Below are 17982 nucleotides of genomic sequence, written 5' to 3'. Positions count from 1 at the left end.
ATTTTGTTTGTTCTTTTGTCCTTCCGTGTATGCTCAAAGTGCTTTACCTACACCATCATTTACAGGCATGGATTCTTCTGGTTCTTCCTTCTTCACTGCCCAGCTCTCACATGTATGTCAAAGGATTGACAAGACCATGGCTTGGGTCGGCTCACCTTAGTCCTTGACAGGATGTCTTTGCTTTTTTATCATTCGAAAGAGGTCTTGTGTGGTGGATACAATCAATGCCATGTGCCATTTCATTTCTTCACTGATGCTTAGGGAGACTATTAATTGTAATCCTTAAAACCATATAAAGTAACAAGGAATCACATTTTTTGACTTCATATTTGATCATTTGACTCCAAGTTTCATAATGCCTGTATCTGCCAGGGCCAAAAGAAATCAAACTATGAGTGTAAACTACCTCTAATCTGTAGTTCTTAATATTCATATTGGCTGCAAGCCCTTGACCTTATTTTTAAATTGTTGGTAGTTTGTTTGCATGTCTTGCAAACATAATTATGAGGACAGAAGAAGAAAAATATTATTTTGGCTAGCTGAGGAGTATGTGTTTACCGGGGGAAAATTGCAGAGACACTTTAAACTTTTACTCAAGGTCAATTAAGAGGTTTTACAAAGGTAGAGAGAAATCTATCAATGCATGAACTTTATTTCAAGAAATTGCATGCTGAAGTCGTGCTTACAGGCACAAATAAAATAAGTAGGAGAATTTGATGGTCCCACTAGTTCTGGCGAATCAGTGGCGTCAGACTAGTTCTTGCATTTCAGATGTACTTGAGGATAGAAACTACTCAGATGTCCTGCAGTCTTCTTCTTGCACCTGTTAGTTTCTAACCACATTTTGACCCTCAGAAACATGAGAATTTCATTTGTTGAGGTCTTTTGCCTTTTCACCCATATTCATTTGGGATAGGCATCTGTCATAAGTTGGATTTTCTAGGTATAGACATTGAAATGATGTTTTGGGTGCAGGATGCCTACTGATGATCCCCTTGTGTGAAGGGAATTCCCAGGAGGTATGATTGGGTCGAGAAGAAGTAACATACTGATAGAGTCAACCTGGCGGACACTGCTTCTCAGTGTCCTGTGCTGCCCTCCTGTGACTAACTCTATGTCCCTGCTGGGCACAGTCAGTAGGTGTGAGCTGCAGCAGGGACGGATGAGGCCCGCATGCTGCTGAGGTGAGCCTCAGATTTGGTGTCTGCAAACAGTTCACCAACCTCATTCTTCATAGGTCAACAGCAAGTCTTTTTTTTGGGGGGGGGCGGGCAGAGAGGTACTTTTTTGGTTTTCCACGGCAACCATTGATTCACTGGTCTCAATAGTCTTGAAAACTTGAGCATGTTCTGAGCTGAAAGCGGTGTGATCAGTTCTCAGAAACTATGGGTTCCCCTAAGACTGTATGATGTGATTAATGACTTGTTATTTCACACCAACAATTTACAGATAAGTGTTTCTTGGTTAGAGTGAATGTATTGATTCTTATCCATGGCAAGTTTTGAATTAATGTTCTTATAAATAAACTTGAGGACCACTCAGATGTGACTTGTTTCTCATCCCCACTTCACAAAATGGAACAGGAAAAAAGAGACCTAAGTGTAGAAAAGTAGGACAATATCAACCCCAGTTTAATCTGGGATTTTGCACTCACAGTACCCAAGGTAAAAAATGTCATCGCCACAATGGATGGATGGATGGACTGTGATCAGAGTTGTATGAGCCCCCAATAAAATGATTTATAAAAAACAATGTCATAGAACAGGAAAGGCTTGTGTGCCCTGAGCCGGACCATGTGGGTGAGTAAACTGCCGCTCTTGTGCTTTCTGGTGGGATCATCTTAATGTGCCTTCGGATCAGTTAGCTTATCTGTTACATGGAAATCTTAGTATCAACCTACGTGGTTTGTCAACCTGGATTAGATCACAAAATCAGTTAGTAACTTTAGAGACAGTCCCTAACATATACATGCTAACTATTAGTGATGTTACCTAAAGATGAGACTAGGATGGAGTTCTCAGTGAGGACAAGATATTCAAGTTCTAATTTTTGAACATACGTTTGTGATTTTATTAAAGTAAAATACATTTTTTTTCAGAACAGAGAACTTTATTATTCAAATAAAAAAGCTTAAATTATTCATTCGGCTGTGTGCAGACTTTAGCACACATTATTGTTATGTGCTGTCAAGTTTGTTCTGATTCACAGCGACTCTATGTGCAACAGAACAAAACACCACTGAGTCCTGCACTCGCCTGACAATCGTTCTCATGTTTGAGCGCATTCCGCAGCCACTGTGCCAATCTTGTCAAGGGCCTCCCTCTTTCCGGGGCCCTTCTGCTTCCCAAACACGATGTCCTTCCCCAGAGACTGGCCACTCTGGACAACATGTCCAAAGCACACTTAGATATTGACACAAGCAACCTAGTTTATTTCTATTACATGTTAATAGGGTCTTATTAAAATAAAACTAATGGGTAGAAATTGGGGCAGCAACAGGTCAACTTACCTCTATAAGATACTTATAGAAATCGTTAAGGCTTTACTTATTATCAATATAAGGAGTGCTCTGGAATTAGGATACCACAAGAGCAACGTGGCGTGCTTGCATGGATGGTCTCAACTTAGAGAAAAGTGAAAGTATCTGAGGGGCTTCAAAAAGTTATTGGAAACATTTCATTTGTTTTAATTACATATGCTACATTATCTTCTAATTCTGTTATATTTAGTTACTATTTTCAAAATTAATTCTATACGTACAAAGTATTTATTTAGTATCAAGTACATACCAATACTACATATGAACAATATAAACGTTTTTCAGGGGAGGGGCATACTAATGATTAGTTCTAAAATATTTAGTAACTTGTTACAAACATATTATTATAAATGCAATATTGTATTAGGAGATGAAAAAATTTACATAAAGTGAAATTTGACAATTATTTTAGGTACAAAGTTGGAGAAAAGATAATGATTCCGCATGTATACCAAATATACCAAATTTATTTCTTTCCCAAAGGAGCAGGAATTAGGCTTCTGTTCACCTAAGATAAGTATACATATTAATCATGAAAATAACTCATAAGATATGACACAGTTAAAGATTCAAAAGGAACCTGGAGGATTTTTCTGAAGACATTAGTTACAGAATGTCCAGTAGAGATTGGGAAGTCAATGGAAAAGCGTCATCCCCAGCCTCCATGAACACTTACTCATTTTTTATCTTGCATCTTGTGACACAAACTCTGCAATCAAGAAGCACTGCTGAAACCCAGGCAGCAGCATAATAAAACTAAATTAAAAAAGCAAACAAAAACCCAACGAAACCAATGGCCGTGGAGGTGATTCCGGGTCATGGTGATCCTCTACGTGAGGTAGAATTATACTTCCTGGGATCTGGGGTCTGTGGCTTTTGGGAAGCAAACCCCCATGCTTTTCTCCGGGGTGCCTATTGTTGGGTCTGAGCTGTCCATCTGTTGGGTTGATATTGTAACTCATTGGGCCATCTTGGAAAAGTCAATGTTCTACGAACACACAATGCACCACGGACAGACTGACGAGGTGCACTGGCTGCTACTGTAGCCACGTATCTCATGTGGAAAGCTAGAGTTCTACCACAGAACCACCGGAGTCCCCAAGAAAACAGACCACTTTTCTGCTACCAAGAACTGTTATTAATTTTAGACACTGCATGGTGATGTGAAGATAGTTTTCATGAGAGAAATAATTATTTAGGCAACTTTGTTATTTAGCCATTAGGACCAGATGCGAAAAGAAACAAGAACTCGAAGGAATTGAGTCACAAGGTTAACAGTTGAAAAACATCAGCTGCTCCTCTGAAGAAAGATGAGAATTTCTATTCCTGTGAACAGTCAGAGTCTCTGAAACCACAGGTGTATGCCTTGACCTTAAGGATTGCCAAGAGTCATAAATGACTCAATGGCAGTGATTTTGGAGTTTGGGTTTTAGAGTGAAACATTGAGGTGGATATTATATTTTAGAAAGCAGATCAAATAAAAATAAGGCAAATAAATTAAGAATTTGTAATATATGTACTCATAAGTTATATGAAGCATGAAATAAGAATAAAGCTTAATACTTCTAATTATTAAAATAAATAAGGGCGTGGGTATAGAGTAACTATCATATGCTATTATTTTTATGCCTTTTAACTTTTCCTATTTTCATTATTTTTCATTAAGCAGTACTTTGCTAAACACATTATATGACTGAAATAATTTCTTAAGATGAAATGATTTTAAAAACAGAAATTGCCTGAGTCACCATCTTTACCTGGTGGAATATGGAGGAGAAAATAAAACGGATTCCTTTATTCTCTTACCTGGTCTCCCTGCAAATAAATGACAAGGAGTTAGACTTGCAGCTGTTGGCTGCATACTGTTTGCCACCTTTGTGAGCCAAGCCCAAGAGGAGCCATTGAATAAATGACGGGCATAAAGTAGGTTTGGGGTTTGCAATCCTGCCTGTTACATTCTAGAGAAGTATAAGTAGAGTTATTCAACATCTTTACCCCCTGATAGCCATTCAACCAACCCACCCAGCCACCAAACCACTAACCAACCAACCAACCAACCAACCAACCAACCAACTGACCAACCAACCAACCAACCAACCAACCAACTGACCAAATGACCAACCGAACAACCAAACAGTACTTGCTAGGTACCTATTACTGATAGCATTTTAGGGTGATAAATAATTATAGTTTCTTCCCAACCTCTAATTTAGAATCATTTGAGAAATGTGACATAGAAATCAAGCAGATGGAGACTTAAAAATCAGTTTTATTGCTGTATAGAGAAGAGAGCCAAGACCTGTAATCGTGCAGGCTTCTTATATCATCCGCAGCGCCTTTCTGATCAAACATAAGCAGTCACGATTGCAGCTCTCCTACCTTGATGCACCGTTTAGAACAGATATCTCGGAAAATAGAGTCAAGAAAACCTGAGACAGTTTTGATTAATCCCACTACCTAAAGTGACTAGTCACTGTGTCACCATTTCCTTGTGAACTAGGGCCTAAATGAACTTCCCATGTCCCTGAAAGTTAATTGCCTGGTGTAGGTTGGAATTCAGGAACATGCAAAGATGGTTTCCCCCATTACCTGCTATGGACCAGACACTGCTGTGCGCTGCAATACCCTACTAGAAAGAGCAGACAAGATTGCTGGCCTGGTTGTTGGCTGTTGCCATTTATAATCTGATTGGATAATTCAGTTATGTGCTAAGATAAAGGGCAATAAAATAGTAAACAAATAAAACAGAACAAGCATCATGTTTGGTAAAGTGGAAGGGTAGCAACAAAGAGGCAGGCCCTCACTATGGTCCCTGGGCTCAGACATAAGAAAACTGGGAGGTGGCACAGACCCGCGGGGCTTCGGTCTGCTGAACGTGAGGACACTGTGTGCCAGAGCCGACTGGATGGTACCTAGCAACAAGGTTTATGTGGCTTTAACTTTGAAAAGAGAAATCATTCGTGGCTTACTTGTCAATGTACAAAGATAATGAAGCGTGAGTTTCTAACAAGAGGTAGAATTTGGACAGGAGGGCAAGAGAGGGCAAGAATGAAAACTTGAGCACATCTGGGCCCTTGTATCAAGTGGCTCTGCCACACAAGGCCTCCAAAGCATCTGCTTTGCACCTGTAATACATGACAATTCAATAAGTGTCTGAAAGAAAAATTATTCAAATAAGCAAACAAATGAAGTGAAATTTCTACTTCACGAAGCAGAAGCTAGGAGTCCTGGCCGTGCAGTGGTTGGGCTGCGATTGGAAAAGTCAGCCATTCAAATCCAGCATTCGCTCCCTGGGAGAAAGACGGGGCTCTCGACAACCACACAACAGTACTCTCTCAAGACCTCACAGGGGCTGTTCTACCTCGTCCTGTAGTGAGCAATCGGCTGGAGGGCATTGAGTCTTTTGAGTTATACTAGGCCTAATGAAATGGCAACTCACAACAGGTATTTATCGATTTTCAAGGTCATCACTGGCGAGACCTCAAAGCAGAATGCATAATAACGATGGGAGAGATGTTGGTCTGTTCATCTCACAGTGGGCAGGGCAAACCCTCCAGTCAGCCACTGGAGCAGAGGAGGGGCATGCTCCAGTCAAGATGTACAGACCTTGGAAAGCCGCAGGGGGAGTTCTATGCTGCCTGCTCCAGGATCTATGAATTCAGAGAGGCACCACGGCAGTGAGTTTTTTGAGCATTCTTAAAATTATCTCTCTACTGGTTGGATAGGAAATTCTACTGCGCTCTGATTCTGAAATGCTTGGTCTATATTGGTTTGCAATTTAGACTCGGGTTCAAAGCACGTGTGAGATATAGCTAGTTAGGCATCATTAATATAGAACTGGTTTCCAAATGGAAAATGACTTTGCCTTTAAAGACCTGGGATCCGAGCATTTACCTGGCTTGATGTTTTCACCTTTGTGAAAGGAGGCTTCTGCTGCCCTCATTGCAAAGCCTCTCCCGCCTGACCTTGAGTAGGGTATGCATGTTCTAGATGGTCAATCATATGGAGGGAAAGGCAACATTTGTTGAATAAAATGAGTTTAAAGCCCTCTTAACTATTTATCTTAAAACATCACCGATATCATCCAGAATTTCTTTGCTATATTTCAAATTTTATTTTTAATGTGGTTGAATCAATATACATAAAAAGTGACAAGAACAACAAGGAAAATCTAAATGACCCTTTTACTTTAAGGCCTTCACATGCAAATATAAATTAGATAATGAATTGAAAGTCAAAGCACTCTTATTAACTATCATGTCCAGATTTGAAGAATATTCTTGTAATTTCTTAGGCATTTAATTAATGATGGAGAATTACATTATAATGAAAATGATTTGTCAATTAAAATTAAACCATCAAGTGGATCTTATCACATATGGAATTTAATTTCTGTGAAGGTTTTATCAAGAAAAGCTATTGAGGTATTCTTAAAAGACCCAGAGAGCAAAAAGCCAAATGAAGAGCTAGTAGTACAAGAAGTGACTTTTCATTCCAGGCCAAGAAAAAGAACAGCAGGATTTAGTGACCAGTTAACTTCAAGGAATCATCAGACAGGCACGTATAACTTGGAAGGAGAACAGATGTTCTCCATGTCTAGTGAGAACAAAGCAGGTGGGCATCCTTCTCAGTTTCACCAAGGAGGAACCAGAGTTAGACTGCCCTTCTGAGTCATAGCTTTCCGGTGGTTCTAAGACATGACTGACAGCAGCAGAAGGGCTGGGCTCACACTGCAAATCCAGCAAGGTGAATGGCACAATGCTTATTTGAATCATTTCGGTCGTGAAGAAATGAGGAGTTCCTAGCGCAGTGTTCAGTGTCTAATGCAATTTATGATCTTCTGCAATTCTACTTTGTCCTTTTTGTTTAATTCACAGTAGGAAAATTTTGACAGCGAAATATGGGAAATGTAAAATAATCATTGTACAAGATTTACTTATGCAAGTCACTTTAAAACTAAACAGACTACAATATTTTATTTCCAGACCTCCGTATTCTAGAATGCATGAGATGAGAACATTTTACTCGGTTTATGGTAAAAAGCATAAAGGTGAACCATTAATCTAAATGAATTACTGGACAGTAATTCTGTTTTAATTCTGCACCGTTGCATTGGACACTTGTATGCAGCATATTCAGTATTAGATATGGATATCCCACTGAGCCTTTTCTCCTTTACCCCCCTTTCCTCAGTACCACTTTCAACACAGTATCTTCAGATTCACGGCCTCATTTACGATATTCTGGGATAAGAAAATAATAGTTTATAATTTATCAAGGGTTCACGAAGGTGGGTGTGTGGAGGGAGGGAGGTAAAAAGAGGCACTGATGCCACGGGCTCAAGAAGAAAGGAAATACTTTGAAAATGATGATGGCAACATATGTACAAATGTGCTTGGTACAATTGATGTAGGGATTGTTATGAGATCTATAAAGATCTCTAAAGAGCCCCCAATGGAATGATTTCTTAATAAAAAAAGATATGGGAAGGCACTGTTAGCTGGGCCTCATGAAAAGGCAATGCACAGCAGGCATTTACTAATTTTTAAGTCCGTTACTGGAGAAACCTCAAAACAGAATACATAATAATGATTTAAAACATTTATAAGTTACTTCCTTTGGATTGACAACACATTCACATGTTCATCGAACAAAAATTGCATAGTTTGTATTACCCTGTGCACTGTTCTAGACAACAATTCAGTTAATAAAATGATCTGATCTACACATGTGAAGTTTCCTACATCATATCTTATTATTATAATCTAATTTGTACACGATGGGCTTTTTTTCTGATAGTTTCAAGGCTGCTAAAATATCTGGCGATAAAAACAAGGTGATTTCTTTTGGACTGGTTGGAAGGAAATCGCATTCAGGGAATCGTTAGCTAGAAAAGGGGATTCCAAATAATAGCCCTCTGCTCAGTTGGCACTCGTCATTGTAAACCCATTGGAGGTGAGGGCAGTTAAGAAGACTATAAAAGCTAGCATCAGAAATAAACGGAAGCCTTGTAACAATATGATATGTAGTGGGAAAGAGGATTGGGAGATCTATGAAAGCTGCCAAAAAGAACAAAAAATATAATTAAAAGAGCAAAAAGACATATTGAACACAATCACAGGGACTATTTCAGGCAACAGTAAATGTCTCTTCAAATATATCTTTGGAAGTTGGAAAGTAAAGAACAAACTAGTTGCATCGAGCTCAGAAGAAAACGGCTGGATAGATTTCAGTTCTGAACAGGCTGACCAGTTACATTGCTTATGTTAATGTTTGTGTCTCTTTAGAATAATTAGATGGTATCTGACCCAGATATCAGATAGTTTGAATTCTTAAAATGAGAAGAGGATAGAGACAAACAAAAACAAAGGTAGCATTTCAGGGCGATGTGGTTTAAAGTAGGGCAGACACGTTGGCATCTAGAAAACACATGGAATTCACAGATCACATCCAAACATGGCCAAATCCATGCAGTTATTTTAAGTTCCATCCAAGATACATTTTATTTGAGATGTTTCCTTTTTTCCTTACAACTGTGCGGCAAGTAGGTTTCGCATAACTTCCTTAGAAAGTGCCACTTGGTGTGAGGATATTTTTGACATCGACTCTTTGTTACTTGCTTCAAATCTTTTCAACTCGTGAGACATGTCAGACTTAGGTGGGGGAGTGTACCATCAAACACACACCTGCCGAGAACTGTCACCCTAGATCCTTGAGTCATTTGTGATCGTCTGGAGAATGCACTCGAGAGTATAACATGGATTTCTTAAAGCCATCAACCCCTGTCTTGAATTATTAATACAGATAACAACTGACACACTAAAATAGAAACCAGACTAAGATGATCATGTTATTAGGAGTGACATGCAATGACCAGTGTAGTTCCCGAAGCAGATGTCAGAACTCGTGTGTCAGGTGGGTCTCAAGCAGCAAGGTTTTGTTTGCACTCAGATTCAATTGATTACTGATTGGTCTGAGCCCATCCAGAAGTTTCTTTTCAGCTTAATGGCTAGAAGACAAACTAGTTTCTTAGAAAAGAAACCTCAAGCTGGGGATCTCAAGTACTGGTTTGAGGGATTGGATCAAACAAGATCATTTGGATTTTGTTTTATAGAAGCTAGAGAAAGCTTGAAGAGGCATTTCTGCAGGCCAAGGAGGGATGTTCAATTGCTTTTCTTATTCCCTCCTTTCCTCAAACGTATTCTAATTAAGAGAATCGCCCAGTGATCATACATGCTTCATTGATTTCAACTATCTCTAGCCACTCCTTACCCCAGATTATTTTGGTACAAATCTAAGGCATTATATTATTTTACGAGGTATCCTAGTGTTTATCTTTAATAAAATAAAGATTCCTCATAGTTTTTTAAAATTCCCATTCGTTTCAGTCTGATATGTTACAGTTGGTTTTTATATCGGATCCCTCCCCATCTTCTGTGCGCGATCAAGTCAATTCCAACACAAAGCAACCCCATCTGGCAGAGTTCAAGTGCACTGGGGGTTTCCTGGACTGTATCATTATCGATTTGTAATCTTCATAAGGTAGTTATGAGTTGGAATCAATTTGACACCAGCCAGTTTAATCTTCCTTGGAAGGAGCGCTTGTGACTCATGGCTAAGCACACAACTGCTAACCATGAGGTTTAGGGTTTGAATCCACCAGTGGCTCTATTGGAGAAACGACCAGGAGATCTACTCCTACAAAAATCACAGCTAGGAAATTCCACGAGTTAGCTCTCTGTTTTGTAAGACCACTATATGTTGGCATATATTCGTTAACAAACAGCAACATCGATCTTTACAGGAACAGATAGATTATCATGCCTGTCTCCCTTGGCACCTCTAGTGGGCTGGAATTACCGACCTTTTGGTTAGCAGCCAGCATCTAGTCATTGCATTAATTGGGCTTCTTTCTCTATTCCTAGGTACAATCATTTCCTTGTGATTAATTTGTTCAAGCAGCTCCGCTTGCACTGTTAAGTAAGCATTGGGCTGCTAACAAAAGATTGGTGGTTCAAATCTACCAGCAGCTCCTTGGGAGAAAAATGAGGCTATGTGCTCCTGTAAAGAGTTACAGTCCTGGAAACCCTATAGAGTCGCTGTGAGTCAGATACAACTGGATGGCAGTGGGGTTGCCTTTGGTTTACTTGCTGAAGAAATGCAATAGTTTTCCCCAAAGCACTTCCTAAAGTTTCTAGATTCCACCCCCACTAAAGATTTAATATATTTCTATGACTCCTGGATCTTATGAAAAGTGAGTTACATCTACATTGTTTGCAAAATAGAATTCAGAGTGTTTATGGTATAAGGACAATGCCGGTTTCTTAGATAAAGTTCACTAATCATCTCTCGCTTCTTAGCCAAGACTTTTATAGAACCTGGTTCAAAGATTAATATGGCGAAGTCATCAAACTCAGGAAGTCTATCGTCTTAGAACAGGAAGCACGTCTAGATATAATTAATTCTGTAATAAAGAGTACAATATGATGTACCTTTAGAGTGTTACTCAGTGCAAGCTTTTGTATCGGCATTATTAGAGTAATAAAGTTCCGACTTCTTCATGAACATAACGCTGTGGTGCAGAGGGCAGTCCGCGGGACAGCTCCATCAAGCACAGTAGCTCTCTGGAACACAACCTGACAGGAAATCTTGGAGATCGCTTTTAGCTCTGAACCTCGGGGTGATGAGGAGATGATAGCACAATTCACAATGCGTTTGCAAACTCGAGAACCTCCCTTCAAGCTGTGCTTGAACAAAGCGGAGCAGTTACCAGGAGGCAATGATAGACAAATAGCGTTTCAGCCAAATCAAATTCTTCTGGGCTTCTCAATAACTACAGATAATTAAATTAGATGATGTAGCAGCATGCTTCCCTTATTTCTGCAAACCACATCACACACTCACCTAGAGAAAAAGTAACAAAAAAACAAGAGAGAAACTCCACAGCTGGCAAGGACTCTTCTCGGAAATACACGGATCTGTTGGAAGGCCGTGCCTTTGCATTATTTCCTCTGTTAGTTGTGCTTTGAATTTCATATGCTGATAAGATTTGTGAACTTGCTTTTTAGGCACAGACAGCACACATTGTCCTGGAAGATGGAACGAAGATGAAGGGCTACTCCTTCGGACATCCGTCCTCGGTGGCTGGTGAAGTCGTGTTTAATACCGGCCTGGGAGGGTGAGTGGCGGCTCTGTGACAAGATCTTATCCTTCTTCGGTGTAAACAAACAACTGGAGACTCTTACTCAAAGTGGGATCTTGAAATCACCCCACAATTATAAGACCAAATATTGGCCTGGCATTGCTTGGTGCCATGTATGAAGGGAGCACGCATATTCCCTGATGCGGGGATGAGAGAGAACACGGCCACTCTGGTGGTCTATTAAGAAAAGAACAGCGTTCATTCTAGCAACGCGTCCTGAGAGGGCACAGTTTATGTGGCTTTGCCAACTGGCTTCTCAAGTAGAGATTTGGATCTGATTAGGGTGAGAATTTGGGTGGGGAAGGATGGTTAGCATTTCTGAGTGGCATTCCATTACTAAAATAAGTTGACTCAGCGTCAAATATTGAATTTGAAATATTAAAAAGAGAGACGATGTCTCTTGTTATATGTGGTTTAGTAAATTAATGTGGCTTTTCCTGCTTTGATTTTTGTAACTCTGCCCAAATGACTGGGTAGAACGAGGTAGATCAGATGTATTTCCTCTTTTCTGGATGAGTCTCAGAGAAGGTAGGGGACAATGCTGACAGGAGTATGTGAGTCAGGCGTGAGTATTGTTAACAGGGTTAATCGTGAGTATCAATACTTTGAAGTCTAGTGAAGATAATGGTCAATTTTGCCATCCTACTGGATAGCAAATAGTGACTCAGAAGCAGGAAGGGTGTGGGGAGAGAACCTCATTCCCGTTGAAATAGTACGAGGCAGTAAGGAAGCACACCCTTTGGGTCCCGAGATCCCTGCGCAGTGAACCTCCAAAAGGAACCAAGAAGTGGCAGAGTGGGAGTAGCAGAAGCTTGCCTGAGACATCGCACGAGCCTGAATGGTGGACCTTTGGGTCTCGGAGTGAATCAATCGTTTCTGTGAGAGGGGTGCTTGTAGATTGAGCTGCCTTCAGTACTTGATTGGGGCAGTGGGTCTACTGATGCATGGCGCAAGAGCTGAGCACTTTCAGATTGAGGCTTTTGGCTGAGCGGAGTGCACTTGGCCATTGAACTGCAGCGCTGAAAGATGCCTATAACATTGCCTGAGAAGGGCAAAGACCAGGAAGTGGTGAGGCTAAGAGGCCAGGGACCAGAAAGAAGCGATTTTGAAGGCCTAACTGAGGAGAAGCTGTCTGTAGTGGAAGAACTGGAAGCGTCTGCTGAATGGAAAGCTGTTAACTTCCTCAATACGCTCCCTCAACTTAAGTCTGGCCGGTGAGTTCTATGTGGCCATGCAATGAATCACTGAGTGTGCCAGGGACAGTGTGCCAGGGACAGGATAGTCGGCTTCAGAATAGGTGGAGGCAGGTCTGGCCCCACACTTGGAGGGATAGGCCAGAGGCTGATACTCCTCCCTGCTTTTGCAAAGTCAGATGACGTCAGACAATGCTCCTATGCCCGCACGTTTTTTACACTCTCCTATATAATTTTGCATTCTACTAAGAAAGGATCAGTAACAGATCCATGTGTTGTCTTAAAACAATCAATGGGAGAGCAGCTATATAGATCCCATGTATGCTTAATTTACTATGGATTGGGAGCTAGTACATATGTCATATGATTCCCGAGTTCAATCACATGAAGCATTATGGTACAATTGCTAGCACAATCCGGTTCCAAACATTCTTTTCCTTCCCGGACAACTTGGCATCGTCTCCCTTTCACCCTCCCCGCCCCCCCCCCAACCCTACTGTCACTGTCCTTTCCCTATCCCCTGACGTCCTTATTCTACTTGCTGTCCCTATAGGTTCATCAACCCTGGGTTTCATACACTGAAACACAGAAACACACAAAACACAACTGCAAGAGGTTGAACTCCAAAGACATAACACCTCTGAGATATACACTAATATGAACAAACAAAATCAAAACAAAAATACAGAAAAAATTGAAAATCAGATCAGGTCCAGCATGCATCAGAGGGTGATAGGTCCAAGGTTTTTAGGATTCATCAATTGTGACTCCATTTAGTATTTAGACTGTAGTACATGTACAACAACCAAAGCAAGAAATTGGGTATTGCTCATTCAACAAAGGTTTGTTCATCTAGAAGCCTGGCGGCTGAGATTTTGATCTCGGTTTTAATGAGTCATCATGTGGCATTGAGAATGTCACTTAATCTCTCTGAGTCCTACTTTTCTCCCTGTGAAAAATGAGGTTGGTGGATTACATAGCAATTTACATTTGGGCATTCAAAATATCAGGCCTTACAAATAAGTAGATTAAGTGTTTGAAAATCTCTCTATAATATATTTGATATGTTCTTTAGGAAACCTTTGAAGAAAAAGAGGTGTTGGGTTAACCGATATGGGGATATTGGCTGACCAAATTTTCATTATGTTATTAACGTATACCCTTCTCTCAACTCTTGGCCCTCCGTGTGAAGTAGAGCATATTAGATGGTTCTTTAAATAGGTCCACGGGTGAGAACATTGTCTTACAGTGCCTGAAACCTGTTTGCAAAGTTTTGCTTCAGCAGGCAATTATTTAGCTTTTCGACAGCACTAATTACTAGCTGTGTTAATATAGCTGCCAACAAACAACTCTTTAATATAGATCAGAATGATGGAGGGCATGAGAGTTTTCTTTCTTGTGATAGATTACGGGTAATAAATCTTGTCACATCACAAAAGTCAAACAGGACCTGATGGATTAATTTACCCCCAACCTTGCAGGTCTCCAGGAGAAGCTGCATTTACTCATTTAGTGGAGAGAGAGTGCTACGAGCCCACGTTTGAAGGGAACGACCAGCTTTCTTAAGTAGAAAAAGAAGAAAGGGAAATAAAATTAAATTAGAGATTTTTTTCTGAATGTAACACCGGACATGCATTTATATGATTAGTCCCTAGTCTCTGTTTCCCATTGAGCAATGCTTTCATTCACTGAATGACTCACTCGGTGTAGTGGCTGATGAATTAGGGAGTTCTTTGGGTTTTCATCTTCAAGAAATACATTTGTCTTTTGTGAAAGACTTAGCTTCAAAGAAATCAGTTCCTGACCGAGGCAGCATCTGAGAAATGGCTGATGGAAGTTGTGTCTAAATCCTGCAGTGCTTTCATCACCGTAGGGAACGCTGAGCCGAAAGACTTCAGTATTCCACTGGCGAAGGGAGGTCTGGTAGGAGCGAATCTGGAGCGCGTTAAAGAATTTCTGTTGGCTACTGCCAGAGCTGAACTTTATTGGCTTGTCCATTCTGTCCCCATCAGCAGCCATATTTGCTTTCAGTAAGAATCCACAGGGAAGATGTCACGTAACTCATTCTGCAGAAAGTGAAAATGGGAGGGGGTGGAGGATGGAATTGGAATGCATTCAGGACATGGGATAAATGTAGATAGATAGTCCGTGGTATATGGAAATATCTTAAGTTTTACACACACACACACACACATATATGAAAACTTTAAAATATAGCCCTCCTATGTTTCTGGTGCAGTGGCTACGTGTTGGGTAACTCTGAGGGAGAAAGACCGAGCTTTCTACTCCTGTAAACGTTACAGCTTTGGAAACCCAAGGGGGGTTGAGATGTGTGAGCATTGACTTGATGGCAGGGAGTTTGGTGTTGCCTATTAGTGACACATGACCACTTTAAAAGAATTATTTGGAATCTTTTAACCTAGAAAACCAGAAATGCTTCAAGTGCTTTGTGAGGCATTTTTTGTATGTTGATAAAAGTTTCCAATCTTTATAGATTGATTTCTAAACATAAATGATTTTAAAAAACCAACTTTATTGAAGTACATGCTTTTAAAAAACAAATGAATTCTTTCTTTTTAAATGTTCAGTATATTTCAATATGTTTATACACCTATGTAAGTACCATGTTCATAATCAGGAAATGCATGCTTCAGTGTCCGATAAGATTAAAAAATATACCTCTTTAAATTTTTAACAGTTTCTATATACATTTTAAATAATTTTATTGGGGAACATTTAATATTTGGGTGAATGGGAGAGCCTTCAACTACAAATATTTCTTCACACTGACAAATGTCTAGTAGACTACAGGAATGAAGATTTCTGGAAATTTTACATCGAGAAACTATGAAGATGTTCTTAAAAGAAATTTTAAAAAATTCATAAGAGTGAAAATTGCATGGGATTATTAATTCTATAATAATTGGGAGTTGGCTTTTCTCTCTCCCATCATGGGGCAGAGATCCATATTCTTCTATCATTAAATCTCCCCCAAATTACTAGCATATAGAGATGACCTTACAGGACTATAACTCTATGTTTTCTAGTTTGCAAGCATCAAACAATTCAAAGCATTTACATAGATTGTAGTTTTATAACTGCATACACTTAATACACGTATTTCATGCCTCTACCCAGGTACCCTGAAGCTATCACTGATCCTGCCTACAAAGGACAGATTCTCACAATGGTCAACCCTATTATTGGGAATGGCGGAGCCCCAGATACTGCTGCACTGGATGAACTGGGACTGAGGAAATACATGGAGTCTGATGGTATTAAGGTAGGAAAAGAGAAGACCATTTGGGGAAGTGGAGTTGGTTTCTTTTTAAGAAACCGTCCCCTCAATAGTTCAGTGCAAGCCATTACAATCATTTTTCTGAATCTTATTCCTAGTCTATGAGAATAATCTTTGACTTGACTGTATTTTGAGAGTCAGTTCTCTGGACATGTTATATTTGTTCCAAATCATTGGGTAAAAATTGGTTCAATTTTGAAAAATACTGTTTTACATCCTAAAAACAGTGATGCTATAGGAATTGGTGAGGACCAGGAACATCTTTTAAAATCAACTTGACATTACTGCTTTATCACCGATTTGCTTTTAACTAAAATATTTTTCCAAATATTTTAAGGGATGAATAAACAATAACTCTTAGAACTGTTTAAAAGTAAATGCAATATACTTTTTCTTGTCAAGATCAACTTGGGTATCATCATGTAAACAATTTTGAAAAATTGTACTCCAAACTCTCCACTCTTTTTTCTTCTCACCAACCTACTTTAGACTGATCACTTAACTTAGCTATCAGTATTTCCCAAAATTATTCTCAAATTGCTTAGCATCCTGTAACTCGACCTCAAACCAAACCAAATCCACTGCCATTCAATTGATTCCAATTTCCAGTGGCCAACCCCCTAACGACAGAGTAGAACCATTCTTTAGGCGGTCCAAGACTGTCAATCTCTATGGGAGAACATAGCCTCAATATTCTCCTGAGGAGAAGCTGGTGGGCTTGAACCCCTGACCTTGTGGTTAATAGCCCAATTCCTAACCTGTTATGTTACCAGGTTCCCTCTTGTAGCTATACATTTAAAAAGTTATTCTTCATGTATGTTAAACAACGGAGTCTTAAATGCATTACTGAAAAATCTCATAAAGGAAAATTTCAAGGTGCCAAGAAGTCTACCTTGGGAACCCAGCAAACCAGATAAACCTCCTCTCCCAGATGATGCTTAAAGAAATGTGTATGTATGTATATATATATATATTACGGCTGATCACCGATCTTTCTTTAGATCTCCACCAGTTTTAGCTTTGTCTCAGTGATTATAGTGAAGCCGTTACAACTACAAATAGAATCTCAAGATGAGGCACAGGAGTTGGGTACTATTTTGGGATCACCCCTTTAAGCTAAGCGTTTGTCTCTCCAGGTGGCAGGTTTGCTGGTTCTGAATTACAGTGATGAGTACAACCACTGGCTGGCTACCAAGAGTCTGGGGCAGTGGCTTCAAGAGGAGAAGGTGAGAATCACGGTGGTGCACTTGGAAAGACGGGAAGTGTGTAGATTTGAAAGGGCCTAGCAGATAGGGCAGATCATGCCGTTTTTGATTCACAGCTGATCAGTACAAATGCTTTATCTTATCATTACTCTTTCACTTGAGACCTCTGTTTTAGAAAGAGATTCCTTCTCCGTGGTTTACTGTCCGGATTCAACCTTTTTCCACCCTCCAGTCCCATGTATTCTCACTTTGACCACTAGGTGACACTCTTACATGCTTGGTAGCATTCTCATCTGGTCACGGGGAAATGTTTAGAATGGTGCAGTTACTCTGTTGGGCAGTCGAAAGCTCCACGCCTTTAAACAGGATTTATGTTTACAATGTGCTTCCTGGGTTCTGGTGAGGCTATGTAGATCATACAATAGTCCAGACTACACTTTCTTCATCATGAGTGCTTATGAGTATAAACTAATTATGACTCTTTGGGATAAACATTATGATTATATGGGGTATGATTAGCTATGATATGATTTGGAATAATGAGT

General features: G+C 39.9%; 1 protein-coding gene across 1 annotated transcript in view; it reads left to right on the top strand.

Moving 5' to 3' along the window:
- CPS1 (carbamoyl-phosphate synthase 1) overlaps positions 1-17982 on the top strand; it is a 126866-nt gene that overhangs the window by 8954 nt on the left and 99930 nt on the right. The window contains exons 2-4 of the mRNA XM_075529303.1: positions 11608-11717; positions 16073-16217; positions 17369-17458. Coding sequence (XP_075385418.1) covers positions 11608-11717; positions 16073-16217; positions 17369-17458 — 345 coding nt within the window. The remainder of the gene's footprint in view (positions 1-11607; positions 11718-16072; positions 16218-17368; positions 17459-17982) is intronic.

This window comes from Tenrec ecaudatus, chromosome 13 (assembly GCF_050624435.1).
Source record: "Tenrec ecaudatus isolate mTenEca1 chromosome 13, mTenEca1.hap1, whole genome shotgun sequence".
Lineage (NCBI taxonomy): Eukaryota > Metazoa > Chordata > Mammalia > Afrosoricida > Tenrecidae > Tenrec > Tenrec ecaudatus.
Note: the sequence above shows the minus strand (reverse complement) of the source record. Positions and strands in the feature narration are given on the sequence as shown.